At 37.3% G+C, this 17,563-nt stretch overlaps 1 protein-coding gene across 3 annotated transcripts in view; it reads right to left on the bottom strand.

Annotated features, from left to right (window-relative positions):
- Window positions 1-2,514: 2,514 nt before the first annotated feature.
- DOCK1 (dedicator of cytokinesis 1) overlaps window positions 2,515-17,563 on the bottom strand; it is a 369,359-nt gene continuing 354,310 nt past the window's right edge. For 2 of the 3 annotated variants that reach the window (XM_063434591.1, XM_063434590.1), the window contains exons 49-52: window positions 16,179-16,377; window positions 14,776-14,923; window positions 10,887-11,032; window positions 2,515-3,230 (exon numbers count right to left, since the gene is read on the bottom strand). In XM_063434591.1, coding sequence (XP_063290661.1) covers window positions 3,135-3,230; window positions 10,887-11,032; window positions 14,776-14,923; window positions 16,179-16,377 — 589 coding nt within the window. In that variant the 3' untranslated portion in view covers window positions 2,515-3,134. Of the gene's footprint in view, window positions 3,231-10,886; window positions 11,033-13,519; window positions 13,556-14,775; window positions 14,924-16,178; window positions 16,378-17,563 lie in introns of those variants that run through there. The other variant, XM_063434592.1, reaches the window with a different exon arrangement.

Below are 17,563 nucleotides of genomic sequence, written 5' to 3' on the forward strand. Positions count from 1 at the left end.
GTGGGACCCCTCTCATAGAGACATATGGGGGGAGGGGGTGTGTGTGTGTGTGTGTGTGTGTGTGTGTGTGTTGCACCCCATCCTCACCTTACTACCTTCCCTGGTGGTCCAGTGGAGGGTGATCAGAATCTCTGCTGGAATCCAGAGGGTGCCTTTAAAGCTGTCTGCACCACATTCAGTAAATGATTCAGAGCACTGATTGTGGCACTATGAATCATCGAAAAGCGCCAGAGATGAGAATGAGAGGTGCTCTCAAAGCTGTCTGTACCTAGCCCCGGCCTGTCCATTGGCAGCAGTGGGGCCACGGCTCCAGGTGGCACTTTTACAGGAGGGAAATATCAGACTTCTGGGCCCATCTCCACAGGACATGGTAGCGGGGACCCATAAAAAAAAAAAAAAAATCAACCCTCACAAGACACTGCATCCACTACATGGACTATACACACACACTGCATTCACATACACATAGCATCCACTACACAACCTACATGCAGTACACACAGACACAACATCCACTACATGCACTGAACACACACACCAGTGACGTATTTGCCATGGGCAGCACTTTCCAGGGGGCGGCAAAAATATTGATAGCCTGGTGGCAAAAGGCTAGCTGAGTTCCAAGGTGGGCGGCGAGGGAGCGCTGATTTGTGAGCTCTCTCTGCTCCCGGCATAACTCTGCGGCGCGCGAGGGAGCTGAGCAGAAAGAGTTCACAAATCAGCGCTCCCTTGCCACCTGCCTTTGAATTCAGCTAGATGTCCAACTGCCTGCATGCCTGTCTGCCTCCTTCCCTGCCCAAGCAGCCCAGGTAAACAAATCAGTGCAGCTCTTCCAAAGGTAGGGAGGCTGGGTGGATTTAAATTAGAATTAAAAAATTATCTGTGAATGTTGGGGTGGGGGGGTTAGTGTGTGTGTCTGCTGTCAGTGAGTCTGTCTGTGAGTGGGAGTCAGTGATTGTGCCTGTCAGATTGTCAAATCAATGTGTGTGTATGTCAGTCAAAGTGTGTGTGTTAGTCTTTAACAGGAAGAGGTATGGCATTGTAAATTATGGGGTGCCCAAGTTCCATCATGCCTAGGGCAACACAGATCCAAAATACACCACTGACACATACTACACCCAGACTCGGCATCAACTACATGCACTACACAATACACACACTACACTGCTTCAACTACACAAAAACAGACAATGCACCCACTACACAACATCTACTACAAAGAAACGGCATGCACTACACTGCATCCACTACACACACTGCATCTCCTGGATGTGGTATAGACCAGCGGTTCACAAACTGTGTGCCACAGCGCCCCAGATGGGCACACAGGGACGCTATGAGATTTCCTCGGCCCTATACTCATAGCACCAAGAACCATCCATGCCTCACTCTCCCCTGCCAGCTCTGCAGATTTGGAGGGGAGATCAGAGATCTCCCTCATTGGCTCGCTAGTACAGAAATGCTGCAGCCAGCAGCGGAGGGAGAGAGGACCTGGGGGAGCTCTTTTAATCTCCCTGTCGGCTCAAGGGCGGCCCATTTAGAGTTGGAGCCTTGGGCCCCTGTCTGAACCAGGGTGCTAGGTAACCGCCTTGGTCCCCCAATGGATAATCCAGCGCTGTATACATTAAATAAGAAAAATTATAATGGAAACTGTGCACCACTGTTACAAAGCTTATTTTTTTTTTCTATTATAACTTTGCATAAAAGAAATATTATAAGTTTGTGGAAATTATAATTTTTCACAAATATCAATTTTTTAGTACAGAAAAATCGCACAGGTCTATGGTTATCTGCATTATACCATATATACGAGCACCTTTGCTGATTGTCCATTTACTTTCCATAGTGCCCCCAATTTAAGACGTAAATACAGATGTTCCATTATTCCATTGTTCTACTCAGATAACTATATGCCTAAAGCAGCAACATGCTAGAAAATAGCAGATGATTTTACCTTGTTCAAGTACATTGCAGCCTATCGGATTGGGAGATAAGCCTTGCCAAATAGGGGACAAGAAAGGCTGACTTGCAGCAGTGCTCACCAGCCCCCTTTATTCCCCCCCACCCCCATCCTCACCTTTGTCCATGGGTAGTGCACCAATGGAATATTCAGTATAGTCAGAAAAAAAACAACAACTCTGTTCTCAGGGCAGGATCTGCATATTGTTCATGCAGCTGAAGCTTGGGCTTTCTTTAAGTGGACACAGGAACTTGCTGTGTGGATGCATGGCATTCATGAGCTTACCAAACAAAATTGTGTACATGCTCCTGACACATGGATGAAAACAGTAGGCTTATTGTTAGAAGTATAAGCAAATACATACAATAAATAGAGGAACAGGGGATCTCTCTGCACCACAATCTATGCAACAAGCATGGTGTTTGGATGTAGAAATAATAAACCTGTATACCATTTCCACTTTGCAACAACAACATATGATACATAACATACTAAACATATTTTTTTTCCCTTAAGTCATGTAGTTTGTCCAAAATTATCGGAAAAATAACATCTTTGTAAACACGTTGTTTATTTTTTTTTAGTCAATTATATATAACAAAGTCTACAGTGTGATTATAAAACACAATAGCAAAGCATACACATGGATTTTATAATAAAATGCAAATCTACAAATGATAATATTGATCAGTTGGTAGGTTACATTACCACTGGAATATTAACTATAAGCTTTCACCAGTTAATGTATAAACAAAATGCTTATAAATGTAAGAATGTAAGGAAAATCCTGTTAAAAGCACATACAGTATCTAAAAAAAATTAAAACAACCTAAATTAGAATAATAAAAAAAATCATATATACAAACTTCTGTACAAGACAATATGGAACTGGTAGACATTTAATAATGCCAAAATTCCATTATTCATTTTAGCTTTATTTTTTTATTTCTTGCACGCCTGTGATTTTGTAGAATGGTTTTTATACTACTCTACATAAATTAGTATCCACAACTCAGTAGCTCATAATGAAATTCTTTTACATTTTGTTAAATCTAAATTATTTACTCTCCTAGGCTGATTGCACTGAAAGTAAGGGGAAAAAGACACAGTGGGGCCCAGATGAGGTACATTCTGCATTATTAACAGTGTTAAATCATTACATTTGGCACATTTGTTACTGCATGATTCCAGAATCCACAGATGTCTGTTTTCTTGTTGTCTTTGGAGGTGGTGGTGGTGGTGTCTTGCTAGGAAGTGGAGGTGGAAGATGCTGGAAAAAAAACACATATAAAATTATATATTTAAAATAAAATAAACCCTGTAAATATGCATAGTTATACAAGTAGTTCACATTTGGCTTCAGGTATAGGCAAATCACTGTTTGGGGACCTTTCAGAATTAGCAAAGTCCCCCAACAGTGACATCACTGATGTGGGTCTGGTGGCTGATGGAGGCAGACAAACCTGGTTCAGGCCCTCGCGACCGCCGACAGGTTGGTCCGTCTACTTTGTTTCTGTATATCTCTTGACTGGGTTGAAATTTTAGTGAAGTTTCAACACAGTCATAATGAGTATTTGATTCAAATTCTATCTTTATGAAATACACATTTTTCAGGGGCATGACCATGCCATTTAGAATTATATATCATCCCCTTCTCATTTTAAACATTAAATGAATCTACACCTACATATATAGAACTCATTTGTAACCAGCTTTTAAACGGTCAGTATGATGAATTAATTTTGCCATTAATATTTTCCATTTCAACGTGTATATACTTTTTTTTTTTTCTCATTAAAGGGTCACACTAAGCCTCATTACTACTTAATCTTACTGAAGTGGTTCTAATGCAAAAAAAAATGTCCCTGCTGCCCTTCTCTTTACATTTTTGTTTAATTCTGGAGATAAATATAGTTTCTTTCCAATGTGTAGGGTTGTCTCCTCGGGCTGTCAATAAGCCACCTGGAGTAACTTCTTCCTGGCTGACAATATCCGTTTTGTACAACGTTTGTGTCTGTTGTCTGCACACACAGAATGCTAACCCCATATGCATTTTGGTGAATATTGGAGGGGGCAAAAATCAAAGCCCCACTGATGGGAATTAATGTCCCATCAAATTTAGTGCAAGAAGTTGCCTTCTCTGAGAAGCTTTGGACCAGACATTTGTCCTCAATGTTTTCTATGAGAATTATTTGACAAATCTAAGTACTAATAATTTAGTAAGTAAAAAGAGGGTAGATCTTCATTAGAGGCAGAGACCAGTTCTGCAGCTAATGAAAGTAGTTTTTTTTTTTTTTTTTTAAAGATTTGTTGCAAAATTGAACTATGCATTTACAAACATTTGCACAAAGTCATTATTTTTCTTTTCTTTTTTTAAATATAGTTTCACTTTAAATTAAAGTCTGAGTGGCAGGACTAAATTTGTTATTTATAAGCTTATGGTAACACAGAAAGATGAGTTTATCAAAATACCTTACAAACTTTTTTTTTATAAAGTCATTCCCTTTTGCAGAAATCTTTACACCAAGATTAAAATCTCAACATCAATCATAAACACTAGAACAAAGCATTGATAACTATAATCTATCCTGCTTATATAGAAATGAAATGCTCAAAAGTGTGGATGGTAATCTGTCAGGCCAAGCTTTGGAAATGTAGGTGGCTTAGTACAAACATTACTGCTATACGTTTTTGCTCTCATACAAAACAGCTACTTCTCTTTGTGGTTTCCATGCCTTTTACCTCGTCCTTCTCCTTGTCTTTTTCTCCGAACATAAACAAGCGCACCAGAGGAAAGAATCCCTTTAAACTATGTTCGGGGAAATTCCCCAAACAAAGACCAACTCTCTAACGTGTGGAATCCCTTGAATCCCCACGCTAGAGAGCTGGTCGTACGTGCGAGCCGTTGTAAAGTGAGGACCACCTGTATATGCAATTCTGCTTTCTATTTGACAAAATATACATATCAAGAGCATGTACAAAAATGTATACATAGTACAATATCAAGATGTAATGTTAATCTTTATATCCTAGATGTATACCCAATGAAATGCTTTACATTTAAATTATAATATAAAACAAAAACATTTGTGTAACGCAAACTGAATGATTTAATGATATAAAGTCACTATATAATGAAATGGCCTACAATAAAAAATAATTATTTCACAGGTTTTCTTTTAGTGTCAGATTATTATGTTATATAATCCTTTAGGGACACCTGTTAAATGTATGATAGTTGGTAGTTCTGGAATGCGTATGATGTGGATGTTAGAACCTAGCGAGTACCAATAGTTTTGAGAATTTAGGTCAATGCATTCTTTTGAATAATCACTCAGGCACGGTTCTCTCACAAGCATCCTTTTTATTTCAAACATTTTGGTCACGTGTGCTATATATAGCCACTATAATCTAAATAGTTTATGAATGAAGTGCTTATTTACTAAGCTTATCTATTTCCGTTAGAGGTCCGAGGCTTTAATCAGGAAGTTTGACTGGGCACCGGTTTGTTCACTTCAGCTCTATGAATTGATGGTTATAGATAGGCTGAGAACATCAGCTAACGCTCTCAGCATTTCATCGCGGCCCAGTCTGGGGCTTCCATGCCTTTGAAGAAAGCTGATGGTTAGATGGTTAAAGAGAGAGGATTGGGGGCACACCCGAGACCTGCATTTTGCATGAAAGGTGCTGCCGCAGCGACCAAACTTCATAAATGAGAGAATAAATATTTGCGGCGCACTCAGACTACAAAAAATATAATACAAAGAAGGCTACTAAAATGCCTATCTAAGAATAAATATGGGGATTTGGTTCCACCATATGGCCATATGTTGTTAAGCCCACCACTACTTTCAAAGTGCCCCAATATTGGTGGGTCCTACGCTAATATGTGGCTTAACAACATATGGCCATATGGTGAAACCAAATCCCCATATTTATTCTTAGATAGGCTTTTTTGTAGTCTGAGTGCGCCGCAACTATTTATTCTCTTGGTTAGATGGTTAAAGTCTCATGCCTTTGAAGAAAGCTGATGGTTCGAGCAAATGGGCAGTGTGTTTGAATGTTTGGAGTTAAAGGGACACTGTAGGCACCCAGGCCGCTTTAGCTCATTGATTGCATTGTCCCATCACCCTCAACCCTGAGCATGTAATTTTTTGCAGTTTTTATAAACTGCAATAATTACCTACTAGGGTTAACTCCAACTCTAGTGCCTGTCCTGTAGACAGCCACTAGAAGGACTTCCAGGCACGAAGGCAACTTTTGGTTTCCGAAATGATGCTGGACTTCCAGCGTCACCGGAATCCTCATAGGAAAGCATTGAATAATGCTTTTCTATGGGGAAATCCTAATGCGAGTGCAGTCATTGCTGTGCATGCGCATTAGGTCTCCCCTGCTGGCTGACGTTGACAGGAGAGGAGCTTGGGCGGACCCGAGCCAGCACTGGACCCACGTAAGTGACATAAGGGGTTATTAACCCCTTCTGCACCATGGAGACGGGGGGCTTGACAAAGGGGGAAGCTATAGTGTCAGAATTTTTTATTTATTTTTTTGACACTAGAGTTTCCCTTTAAACTTTCAAACCTCCTGCGCCCCATAAACAACTTAACTGTGATAAAGTGATGGTACTCAAAGTGTCCATTTAAGTACAAAATTCCACTGGTTACAAATGTCAGTGAAGGGCCCCAAAACAAGTGTGTTTTTTTTTTTCTTTGGTTTGTTTTCAATTTAATGAATCAGAAGTCTTGAGGAATTGACAAGAGAATTGCAAATTTTAGGAGAAACTATTCACCCTGAATATTTTCTCCAAACTTTTCCCTTCTCAATTAGAAGCAATTCCCTTCTCAGTTAAACACAATTTCTGGAGTAGTGAATAACCCCACTTTTATAAGAAAAGGCTCAATTTGTAGGCCTAGATCCCTCAACAATGCCGCACTTGAAGGTGCCTTATCCCATATGTATTCAGATATAATGGTAAGCACTGAGGCACGTGTTCATATTGAATAATAGGAGTTTCTAGTTTTATATTACAGCATATTCATTACATTTTGTTTTGTGTATTTCAAATGGCAAGCAGACGTGTATATAACTAAGAAATAGGCCAGGATCAGACATGATGTTTACACAACATATATCCCAGAACACATATAGTAATTTATTAAAGGCTTAAAACCTTGTTTTATCTACCATTTAATACTATAGAAACATTTAACTTTGTACACGTTCCTCTATACATCATTATAGTGAAGCATATTTAGTTCCTTTAACTACGGGAGGACATAATAGAAGTTGGTACCAAATTAGATTTTTTATTCCTAGTGCCCAATAGATATTATTTAATATATATTTTTTTTCCTTTCAGATATGAGAAGTCTGCCAGTTCAAATTATTACCTATTGTAAGCAGATTCACTGACTCGCACGCACCTCAGGGTAGATGGGAAGCTTATGTAAAAGGCACATCTGCAACATAGCAACAATCTGTCCTTGCAATTTTGCGAGTTCTCTCTTTGTCTAACAAAAAGGAAATACAACTGCAATTCTGCTTTCTATGTACTAGAATCCACGCTTAATTCTAAAACTAGTATTTTTAGAGAAGGATAAACTTAAAAAGGTCCAAAAAGTGTGCATATGATGGCAATCATACCTACACCAAATTCTGCTTCTCTCTTATTACTTAGGAGAAGGTTATAATGGAACAGGTAAAAAGACAAAACCAGAGGACATTTCCGCGCCATCAGACACCACCAAGTGCAAATAGGTAGGTAATATGATTGTGTTGTGTCCTGCAGTCAAGGCTATGTGTCAAAAACATAAAAATACCACTTTAAACTCTGCGGTTTAAAGGTCTAAAATGGTGTAGCGTGAGTGTGTTCAAAATCAAGCTCGTCATGAACTTTGAAAACTATGAATACTTTTAATGTCCTGATCTATAGCGTGTCACTCGTTTAAAGGGCACCATAACTATTACAGCTGAGTACAGTTGTTCTAGTGAAACAGGCTATAGGTATCATCTCACAATTTTTGCTAAACCATTGTGGTTAGTTTTGACAGAAAAACAAGTTTCTCCTCTTCACCCGTAGCCTGATCCCTCACCACATGCATTGTTGATGAGGAATTTACACTGCATTGTTAATATTATCAATTTCATCCAACCTGGATTATAGTGATTGGCTGAGCATCCTATGGTCTAGTTCAAAGCTCCTTAAGGCACACCCAACAGCCCAGGATTTAAGAAATACCTGGGAGTGTCTAAGGTGTTTAGAAAAAGAAAAAAATGACTAAAAACACCTTCGACACACTTTGATAATCTCTAAATCCTAGATTGTTAGGTGTGCCTTGATGAGAGGGTTGAGGAACTCTGGTCTAGTTATCCCACTGCTCTCAGGTTATCACTGCTGTCCTGGGTGGATGGAATTGATCTTCATTAGTGTATTAATATTCTGAGAACTGCGAGTCTCTACTGTAGTATAAAGGCCTTAATGTATATTCACACAATCCTTACAATCCTCAAATACTTTAATTTAAAATGGAATTGATATTAGTAATGTAAAAGTGAAAAAATACACATCATTAATGCACCTGCGGGGAGGACAGCTTATGGGTGCCTGGAGAGAGAGCCTCGCTTGGTTTTTGTGTTTTTTTTTTTCTCTATCAAACCGTGTGATGGTGCCTATAGCCACTACACCATGCCTGTAGTGGTTATGGTACTTATTTGCATTTGATAGTATCATAGATTTTTGTTTTGAAGCCTCTCCATTTTGTTATCCATTTCACCACTCTTTTGCGATTTATGGATATCAATGCATTGATCCCATAGCATTTGGTGACGGTTTCCTTTTAATTCTAAAATGTTTACAAATCAAACAAGTTGTTAGTAATATTGTTTTCTTTTTGGTAACTGTGAAAACGATTTGTGTTCACAAAATAGGCGTGTGTGTGTGTCTTCAGTGCTTTTATTTCTCATGCTGTAATTCTCCTTCCTTACTAGTTATGAGGTAGCAATACAGATACATTAGAGAAACTCTCGGTCATCAGAATTCTCAGAGGGAATCATTTGAAGATTATTGAGAGAGTTGTATTAGACTGGGTCTATAAAGAGCATAGAAAATTCATTCTGTGACATTATTGGTGATTTCAGCAGCTTTCCTTTCAAAGGAGGCTGTTATGAGCTGTGCTTTCATAGACAAACACGTTTCACGTTCAGCTCCTTTATTATGTTATATCCACTATCATTTTCTATCCTTACTTCTTATCTTTTTATATATTTTTTTCTACGTTCCTCTTCTTATGACAATCAAAGTCCATTTTCATGGTCAAAGCCACTTTTATTTTGAAAGATCTCAAAAGTTACAGAGTAGTTCATTGTGTAAGTTAGTGATCAAAAATGTAAATATTTTCCAATGTATAGTTTTTATAGGGTATGAAGATCTGGGTACAAAAATAAGAAAATGTGGCAATGCATACAATGGTATACAAACATCACTAAACATATTGCAAAACAGGTCATGTAAATAACAAGGGGCATAAGGCAGGGTGGGAGAGGAGAGTTTGGGAAGGATGCTGAAATCATTAGAGGGTCAGCTGTAGTAGAAAGGGTTGAGAGCATCCCAGGGTGACGGAATCGGGAGCTAGCACCTTGAATCTTGTGAGCCCTTGACCATTTGGGAGGAAAGCACTGATTTTTAGTGCTTGGCAATGATGGTTTTAATCAGACTTAACCTGATTTAGAAGTTTTATCTCCTGCTCTGTAAATTGAATGTTAACTCACACAGAGGAGGCTATTAAAGGGTTACTCCAACCACCATGACCACTTCAGTGATTTGAAGTTGTCATAGTGGTAGGAGTCAGTATGTGAAGTGTTTCTGCTTGAAACACTGCACATAGAGAGATATAGTTAATTGTGTGCTGGTAGCTAGTTGCCATTGTCGGCTCAGAACCGGGTTTCAGGCGGCCTAATGTCAATTCTGTGCACTACCTCTGTGTGTATTAGTGTATTTTTGTTTTGTGTTTTTAACCTCCTTCTCGATGAGAAGCCTATGATTGGACCACACTCGGCCCGAGGTGATGTCAGAGGGAGGTACGGAAGAGCAGTTACAGGAGCTTCTCCAAGTGCTGCATTCAAAGTAAGTAAAAACACACTTTTTATTACAAGTTTTACTTGAGTGGGGGAACCACCCCCCAGTGCAGGTAGGGCATATTACTCCAAAAAGGTCCCCCCTCTCAATAGGGTTATAGTAACCCTTCAACAAACAAGGAAATAAGAAATTTTAAATTAAGCTAACAATGCAATACAAGAACCCTAAAATAACTAGGTTATTTTCTAACAAGTTTGGGAAGTCCTAGCTGCTACACATATATAAAACAAGTGCCAGGAATCTCTCTCATTTTATAGTTTCCAGCAAGTGTTTAGAAAGGCTGTGCACATTACATGCAGGGTGGTGTGACTAGGGCTGTATGGCAATTAATTGAGCAGTGAGACTTCAGAGGCATGATCTATACACCAAAACTGCTTCGTTAAGCTAAAGTTGTTTTGGGGACTATAGTGTCCCTTTAAGAAGAAAAAAATATTTAAAAATGGTTGGAGTAACATTAAATATTCCTGGCTCAGAGCATCGAGAAAGAGAAGGTAAGAGACCAGAAATGTCTACAAATGATAAAGTAGGTAGAGATACAGTTTCCACTACCCTAGAGGTAACTAGCTTTTAAACCACATAAAAAAAAAAAAAATTAGTGTACATCATTATTATTGTTCAGTACCATTATGCTAATATTGCAAAATACTTTGACTTGTCTAATCTGGAATCATTTAAACCTCAATCAGAACGACCTCTATTATCATAATAATAGTAATGGCAATTCAGTATATTATGACACTGCAAACTATCTTCATAAGTTAAGAATACGAGACAATATATATAGAATTTTACCCTGTGGGGCGGTGGTGGTGGTGAAGAGGGGTTGATGAATTCCTGATAATCTGTTACATTTCCGTAGTCTGACATATTTCCTTTGACTGGCAGCGGTGGTGGGACATCCACTGGTTCTGCCGCAGTTACGCCGTTCAGCTCCATACCTAGGAAGAAAAAAGACATAGGTGGACTCATGTCAAAGCGTTCTAAAAGCAAAAGGCGAAGTCTGCATAACCAAAATATTCCAATTCACTCAACAAGGAAGTAAACTTCCCAAACCTTTCATGGGATAGAGTGTGTCCAGTGTGAAAAAAAAAAATGTAACAAGAAAATGAGGATCTTAAATGAATTAATATATGGTGCATTGGGGATTACAAGATGAAGTAAAACCGAAAAATCAACAATACAGATGCAAACTTCAATGTAGATGACAGGGTCAATGCAAATGAGAAGCAACACAGTATTGGACTGAAAAAGTTACTTGTATGAGGATCCACTGCAACGTAACAATGAACTGACCCCATGGAAAGTATGGAAATATTTCTCCTGCATCCGTGGAAACCATCACAGTGAATTGCAGTTTGTTGAGGCATACAGGCTTAAATAAGTAAGGACCAATTGTCCAAAACAGACACGAATGTATCCTCTTCAGCCATTGTACTAAGAAAGCCATGCAACGTCTTCAGAGATGGGTAGCTAGGACTAGAGGTTTGGGCTTTAGCTACCAAGAAAAGAACCTTGGGCTTACTTGAAAAGCAGAGGAAGTAAAATATATACATCCTGGTTAAATACTACATTATCACTCGCTTTTGAATCTGCTCAGGAAGACTAATAGGTTCTGGAGGCCTGAAGTTTAAATCGTAGGGAGGGTATGGGACAGTATAATTCAAGGCAGCATCTCTTTTTATGTGCATCCTCTCCAGTCAGCTACCAGTCACATTTCCAAAGCGGAGTCCAATTTTAAAATACGGTTTATACTAGTCTTCTGTTAGTCGTTGTATACACTTTACAACCATACTTGACATTTATATTGGTGTTTTTTTTTTATGTTATCGAGTAGACAATAGCAGCATTAAAAATAAAAATATTTCTTACTGCAAATGGCGTGTTTAGCTATAGCAATTGGAAATGCATTGTAATAGTTATACAGATTTTTAAGTGCATTGTATAACATCAAAACAGATATTAAGAAGTATCAAGTCAAATAACTTTATGAAGAGAGATTGTCCCAAAAGGCTGTTGTATATATGTATCTAAATATACTATGTTTTTTTTTTTTTTTATAATGTTGATGTAATTTTGCCCAATTATATCAGGGCACCAGTGGATGTAGTAAAAATGGGAAACAGTATTGTTTCATCTTGGCTACAATAATGTGAATACATTTGTGCAATTGAGATAATGGTACATTTAAACATCAATATATTCATTTTCTATCGAGCAGTGATCAAGTAATTATTGCCGTTTTTATACATTTACATAAATAAATTGCTTTATCAGTGCCATATAATCTAGGGAATCTTTTTGGTAAATTCATGTGCTTTAATTGGATGTACAGTGTTTGTAGAGGAAAGTTGTGTGTATAAACAAATACAATTCCACTGGGATTTCTGAAACGGGAAATCCATAATAAGGCAGGGACTCCTTTCTGAACTGCTATTGTTTGAATGCATATATGTTCCTATTAAGTACTAATTCTACCAGCTATGAACATCACAATATATAACAGAGTTCCCTTACATTTACGGTCTTATGTAGAAAACTAAAACCTTTATATCTTAATGTAATCGTTTGGGTGCAAATATCCTGTCCGTTTTCTCTGAAAATTTAAAATAGTCATTTCTAGAGAAATGGCAATGTTTACATTTTACGAGGAACACAATAGTGAATCTCATTAAGACTTTTGGATATTCGTTCGGCATGATCTTGCACAATATAATGACACCAAAAGAGAAGTATTGACAGTGGAACACAGCAATTTGCCCACAATGCACTCCATGTCCGATTCCATAGAAGGCAGAGTAGCTGTAGCGAGGACACTGTTCCAGTGCTGAATTAAAGGCAAATATATTAGTTTAATTCAAAAAAACTAATCAAAACTATGGGGGGCTCTGAATATAACAACAATAAAGAACTCATTAAAGTGAACCTGCATTGAAAAAAATAAACTTACCATAAATGCTCCAATATACATTGAATACACCATATATCGCAAAGATACATGATATATTCTATGTAAAATATAGAGAATTAATCACCTTCGCTTGCGGCATGGCTTTGTGGGAGTTACTCTTCATGTAATACCCCTTTCTGAGCCGTTCTCCACTCCTCTGGCTATACACCCTAGTCAGAGCTAGAAGCACTGGCTGAGTTGTTACCACCGCACAAGTGCTATGCTTAGGAGAGCAGAAGAACCTCCTGTGGCAGGTCATACCTGCTTTAGCATTCAGTGTCTCCCTGGAATTGACTGAAAGCTAGGAGAAAGTTATTTTTAAGTAGGTTTTTCTCCAAATCTATACATTTTCTAGCACAGCGTATAGATAAAATGGTATGCTCTTTCAAAGAGCATACATAAAAATTCAAGTACAGGTAACCTTTAAATAATATATTAACTTATAAGGTTAGAATGTTCATTTAACTATTTTACCTACTTTTTTGGGATACGACCTACAAATCCCTTGTCAATCCTGTAATAGTGAAGAAACCGTGATGTGTAGGTTATGTGAAACTGAAAGACTGCTTTTAATTTATTAGATATCAGATTGGTGGCATCATAATGCTTTCAATTCCAATTAATCTCATGCCTTTCAGAATGTTATTATGTATAAAACATTTTAATCTACACAGAGACATTTGATATCTAAAACGGTAAAAGAAAATATGTTTTGACAGTTTTAAAAAAAATGTGCATATGTTTTAAATTGTATACAATATGTTTAGAGAATAAGTTCTATTTAAGTCTTAAATGTACTGCTAACTAGCATTATATATATATAAAGTATTCAAAATGATATGGTATGCTCTATCTTTCAATACTCCATATAGACAAATATGCACAGATGCAGTTTGTGTAAGAAGTAGGTGCCAAACTTTAGTTCATTTAAACAATAAATTAAAAAAATCATATGGCAAGATTAAGAATAATTGTAAGGAATATGATGGCATTTTGTGAATGCAGATTAAACTAAGCATTTGTAATTCAAATTAGTAGTATGTACATGTAGTAGTTATAGTGCAAGCATGCCCCCAAACTGTTTTTAAATGATTTGACATAAACCAAGGGGCTCATGAGTACCCACAGTTTGGCCCCTTATTCAGAATATTGCTAGAGCAGCAGTTATATTATTATTATTATTGGTATTTATATAGCACCAGCTTATTCCGCAGCACTTTACATTAAAAGGGGAATTGAACAAATGAGACAATAATGAAATGTTACACGAACCCTAGGATATACTTCTGCATTAGCAATATGTGTGCTTTGAGAACCCTTTACGCTTTGGTAGACAACACAGCCTATTCCACCAAAGTCTGTGCAGGTAGCCAAGAATGTGTGCATGTTAATGAAGCCTGGTGTCATACACAACTGCCTGGCATCTTAAACATCCACTCTGGGACCGTTTCAGCCATCAGAATGTGCATAACCTTAGCAGATAACTGGTCCTTCCAAGTACAGTACAATTATATGCCTGGAGATGCACTAAAAGAATAACTGTATGTTTTAATTGAAGAAAAAGAAAATAATCGGCGGTGAGCTTATATTAAAAATATCCCTTTATTTTCAGAAATAATCTTGTTTGATGTCAGTTGCTTTGAAATTGATTTGAGTGAGCATGTGTCAGAATTAAATATTTAAACATTCATTGAAAAGCGTTCTTTATATAGAAAAATAGATTTGAAGCATTACCTGGCAAGCTAAATATCAATTTAGCCCTTGGAGTAACTGGTGGTGGCTGTTGTGACGTTGCCTGATTTGGAGATACAGAGAATCGTCTGTCAGTAGAAGCAGTGTTGAGAACTTGACTCTTTGGTCTCTGCGGTCTTAGTGGGCTTATCTGAAATGTCAAAGAATTATAACTTTAAAACACACTGGAGCAAATGGGATCCTCATTGTCTTCAGTATTATAAATGGCATATTAAACAATACACTATTGTCCATTAAGGTGTTTGTACATTTAGATCTAACAAAGAAAAAAGAAAAAAAGAAAAATATTGTTGTATTCCTATCAGAAATCACTAACAAGTTTATCTACTTGTCTGCAATAGGAAATACCATAAAAACCCAATGCCTACGTTGATAGCATTATAATATTGGTGATTATTTTACATAGGTAGGACAGAACTGCATCAAAGCTATATATTGTATAACATATATATTAACATAGCAACATTTATGTTGTTTTCAGTAAATATATTGAATAACCTCCTAGCAAAACTGGTAAGGGGGTAGTGTTTTAACGTCTAGAAAGATTAACAAATAACCATATATGCGATCAATTTGCCATAACAAGTTTATGGTAATGGGACATTTAAAAGTATTATATGCTCTTATATGTACAGTGCTATGCTTTCCTCACAGTGCAATAACCTACAGCACGGCACTTTATGATAACTTAGTAATTTGAACAACAACAAAAAAAATTATCCAATATTATATGAAGCTTGGTATTTTAGGTTTGTACACCAATATTGTCAACATAAAATTTCAGATTTTATTTTTTTATTTAAGAAAAGTATTAGAATCGGCACAAGAAAATAGTTTAGCCTTTATTTTAACTTATAGGAACACAGTAGGCACCATAACTTCAATGGATTGCAGTGGTAATAGTGTCTGGCATCACTGTGGGCACTGGGTCCTGCGTCACTTCTAAATGATTTACTGATCATTTAGTAGAGATACTCGGTCCATGGCGGACCCCCTGCCTCCAATAGGGAAATTAGGGGGAAAAGCACTTTGCTTTCCTTTAAGGCATTCCATAGAGAGCGGGCAGTCATAGGCTGAGGACATCCACTGAGCACTCACAGCCAATCACTGCCCCCATCTCTGGTATGAATTGGAATGGTGTGATATCCAAGCATTCTGTCATTGCTGGCTGGGCTGCAGGGGAAAGAGTTTATCTACTACATGCTGAGTAAACAGACTGCAGACACAAATCTACTTCAATCAGTTGAAGTGGTTATGGTGCCTACAGGAATTCTTTAAATGCCAGAGAGAATAGGACAGTATGAATGTTTAAGAAGATGTGAAATAATTAGAGATAACCATAAACTTATAGAATGGTAAAAGATATAGCTTGTAATAAAAATTACCGTTTCTGAAAGAATAACAGCTTCAGATTGCTGAGATGGAATTTCAGCAGCTTTAAATTCTTTGTCAAATATCTCCTGATGCTTGCTGTTTCTCTTCTCTTTCTTTTTGTCCTTTTTCTCTTTATCTAGATCATCTCTATCCAATTTATCTTGCGACCGAGAATGCATCTTCTTTGGTAAGAGAGGTTCAAGAACAAACCTGGAATATACAATGTTCAATCTAATTACTACCAATAATTTAAAACCCTTCTTTCTCGATCAATATAGAAGCCGCACACATTATATACATTTGAATTTCGATTTTCCTGTAAATATGGGGGTACATTAATAGGTTTCGATTGCTTTGCAGTATTTGTTTTATTCATATATGTCACTAGTTCGTCTTTTTTTTTTTTTTTTAGCACAAAAAAGTACTTTTGCCATCAAATTTATGTCTGGAGATGTACTATGAGAAAATAGTGCCATTGTGGGGTTCTGGAATCCTTGGAATGATACACAACCCCCAAATCACATTATTTTTCTTGTTCACTGTATTGCATCTTTTTATATTATAATAGATATGTTGTTTTTTTTCTTTGGCGCATAAAGGATATGACCTTTATAATGTGGCACCATCCCACATTACAGTTTGACAACCTGTGTTTCCCTAGCTCAGAGGCCACATTCGGCCTTATACAATAGGAGTAGGTGGGTGTCACTACAGAGTAAATCCTGGCCGATGCATGACCATGCTCATTGGCTAAGTGCCCTGAAGTCCATGCTTTGAGATATTGGTACAACAGTAACTATTAATAGTGAAACTCACCGAAAAACATTTTTCTTATTTTGATTTAACTTGCCATAGCAATATTGCTAGTTATTTGGCTCTAAGCTCTCAAGTTTATTTTAAGCATCTGCCAGATGAAAACAAGATAATGCTCAGTTCATTTTTATTTTAATTATTTAGCATTTGATGATTTATTTACTTATTTTGTAACAGATAGAGTTGTTTCAGACAAGTCAGGCTATTGCTCAAAACTTAGGTCTCGCAATGCTCCATGCTTTAACATTCCCTGTTGAACAAGTACACGGGCATTTTGCTGCCAATTGGTTATTTGTCATTGCCAATCCCTGAAACATTGTCTGCTGAGTTCATTGAAATTGAATAGCACCGGGAAATGTGCCAAATATGCAAAGTCCATTATTAGGAAAGCCGAAAGGCAATCTAAACATTTTAAATATGCAAAACATCAACTTTCAATACCAAAGTCAACTATATCATGAATAGATCAGGCTAGAGAGTATATATATTCTGCCTGTGGAAATGTGAAAACCAACTGGACTACAATTTTTGACTTCCTTAAATGTCAATAGGCATTTCATGACGACACAGTCTATTTCAAACA

This window comes from Pelobates fuscus, chromosome 10 (genome assembly GCF_036172605.1).
Source record: "Pelobates fuscus isolate aPelFus1 chromosome 10, aPelFus1.pri, whole genome shotgun sequence".
Taxonomy (NCBI): domain Eukaryota; kingdom Metazoa; phylum Chordata; class Amphibia; order Anura; family Pelobatidae; genus Pelobates; species Pelobates fuscus.